This window comes from Sinocyclocheilus rhinocerous, unplaced genomic scaffold, assembly GCF_001515625.1.
Source record: "Sinocyclocheilus rhinocerous isolate Xijiao unplaced genomic scaffold, SAMN03320098_v1.1 scaffold1267, whole genome shotgun sequence".
In the NCBI taxonomy this organism is placed as follows: Eukaryota; Metazoa; Chordata; class Actinopteri; order Cypriniformes; family Cyprinidae; genus Sinocyclocheilus; species Sinocyclocheilus rhinocerous.
Genome location: NW_015661278.1, coordinates 121211 through 123196, shown reverse-complemented (window position 1 = coordinate 123196; position 1986 = coordinate 121211). Strand labels below are relative to the sequence as shown.

Genomic DNA, 1986 nt, shown 5'->3' with positions numbered 1-1986 from the left:
AACAATGAAATAATGTCGTGCGCAATTCTTTTTTTTTTTTTTTTTTGTCGGAACACAAGCAGGTGAATGAGGAGTTAATCCAAATAGGGTTAAACGTTTGAGAAGTCTTTCTTTCTCTATTGCAGAGAATGATGTGGTGAAAATGTTAACGTTAAACCCGCATTCAACTACCGTGAGCTTTGGAACCGATGCTGGAAACTTAGTGAGACCTCCATTGCAACATCCCTCCTTCCTCACAATTAATTTTTGGGTTTAATGACTATATCGCCTAATGATTTTCCTCACATGCAGGAGCGTATTTTCTTTGAGGGCTGACCAGGATGAGTAACATGACAATCGATCGTGCGTTGAGTCATTTGACAAATCCATATTTGATTCTGAGTGGAGAGAGAAAGAGCGAGGGAGAGAGAAAGAGCGAGGGAGAGAGAAAGAGAGAGGAGGAGACACGCGGGGCTGTCTTCTTGTCTCTTGTGGGGATTTTCGCAAGACCAAAAGACGTATCACCGCCTAAGCTTGCTTGCTTTCTCTCAAATGTAATAAGCAGCACCTGCTCCGAGCGAAAAAATGGGAGGATGGTACGGATATCTCACCTGACGTCGATTCTCTGCAACATTTTTTCTCTGACCGTTATACGCGACGCGGCATTCTGAACGAAAACTTTTTTTGCCGCCTTACTTTTTTTAAAAATAAAATCCGTTAAGACTCAGTCGCGATGGTTTTACAGTGGTGTTATGACATCAGCGTGGATCGGACGTTTTAGTCGAATATCTCTGCACTTTAATGCGGTTTGCGTGTGTTTGATTTAAGGACAAATCATAGAAAGAGGTACTGTACGTATTTTAATTTGTTTTTCTGTCTTTTTTTCTTTATTAAAAGAAATCATGCAGAATATCTAAGCAACAAGCGTCGCCATGCGATGCGCACTTTCCCAAGGAATAACGCATCCTTCTGTTCTTGGAGAAAACCTCAACGTATTTCCACATCAACCTTACTTTGAAAGGCTCTATGGCCGTTATTGATATCGATTCTGTTTTTGTTAACCAATAAATACTGTGAAAAGTGCCTTTTTTTTCTGTTTCCCAACGACAAGGAGACATGGCTTGCTTTCCATGGCGGGTATTTTGGATAATTCAAGCGCTTGTGGATGTGACACTTTCGCAGGAAATCTACGCGCCTCATTCCATCAGAATTGAGGGGGATTTGACCCTGGGTGGCCTTTTCCCGGTCCATGCCCGCGGGGTCTCCGGGGAACCGTGTGGAGATATCAAGAAGGAGAACGGGATACACAGGTTGGAGGCGATGCTTTATGCATTGGACCAAATCAACAGTGACGACGAGCTTTTGCCCAACATCACTTTAGGCGCTCGGGTTTTAGACACATGTTCGCGAGACACGTACGCGTTGGAGCAGTCGCTTACTTTTGTGCAGGCTCTCATACAGAAAGACACGTCGGATGTGAGGTGTACGAACGGAGAGCCCCCGGTGTTCGTCAAGCCCGAAAAGGTGATCGGAGTCATAGGGGCTTCGGCGAGTTCAGTGTCCATCATGGTCGCAAATATACTGCGACTGTTCCAGGTGAGTCTGAGCCCAAGTGCCCAACCGTAGCCTATCACATGTGCTGGAATGAGTCCCTGCGTCACGGTTTCATGTCATTCCACCCCGTATGATTACATGACAGCTGATTTATGAGAACGCATAATACCTCAAAACGCCACATAAAACAGCACAGCATAATGACAGTTGTTATGGAAAAGCATGTTTTGTTTTTGCAATCAGTAGCGTAACCACAACAGGTTGTTAGTCATAATCAATAAATCGATCAGGCATCGACTCATCACACCTGCAAAGTGTCTTTTCAACAGGGTTCCTTTCTTTGACTCTCTATCCATTTTCAGTTTCTAAGTTCTTTTTTTGGTATGATTGCTTGATGCAATCAATACCAACACATCATTCTATTCTATTCTATTCTATTATAGTTTATTTAAA

The 1986-nt window shown here is 43.3% G+C and overlaps 1 protein-coding gene across 1 annotated transcript in view; it reads left to right on the top strand.

Moving 5' to 3' along the window:
* Positions 1-477: 477 nt before the first annotated feature.
* The window catches only part of LOC107726269 (metabotropic glutamate receptor 7-like), a gene marked incomplete at its 3' end in the record, with an annotated part of 108100 nt that continues 106591 nt past the window's right edge, over positions 478-1986 (top strand). Inside the window, exon 1 of the mRNA XM_016535801.1 lies at positions 478-1575. Coding sequence (XP_016391287.1) covers positions 1096-1575 — 480 coding nt within the window. The remainder of the gene's footprint in view (positions 1576-1986) is intronic.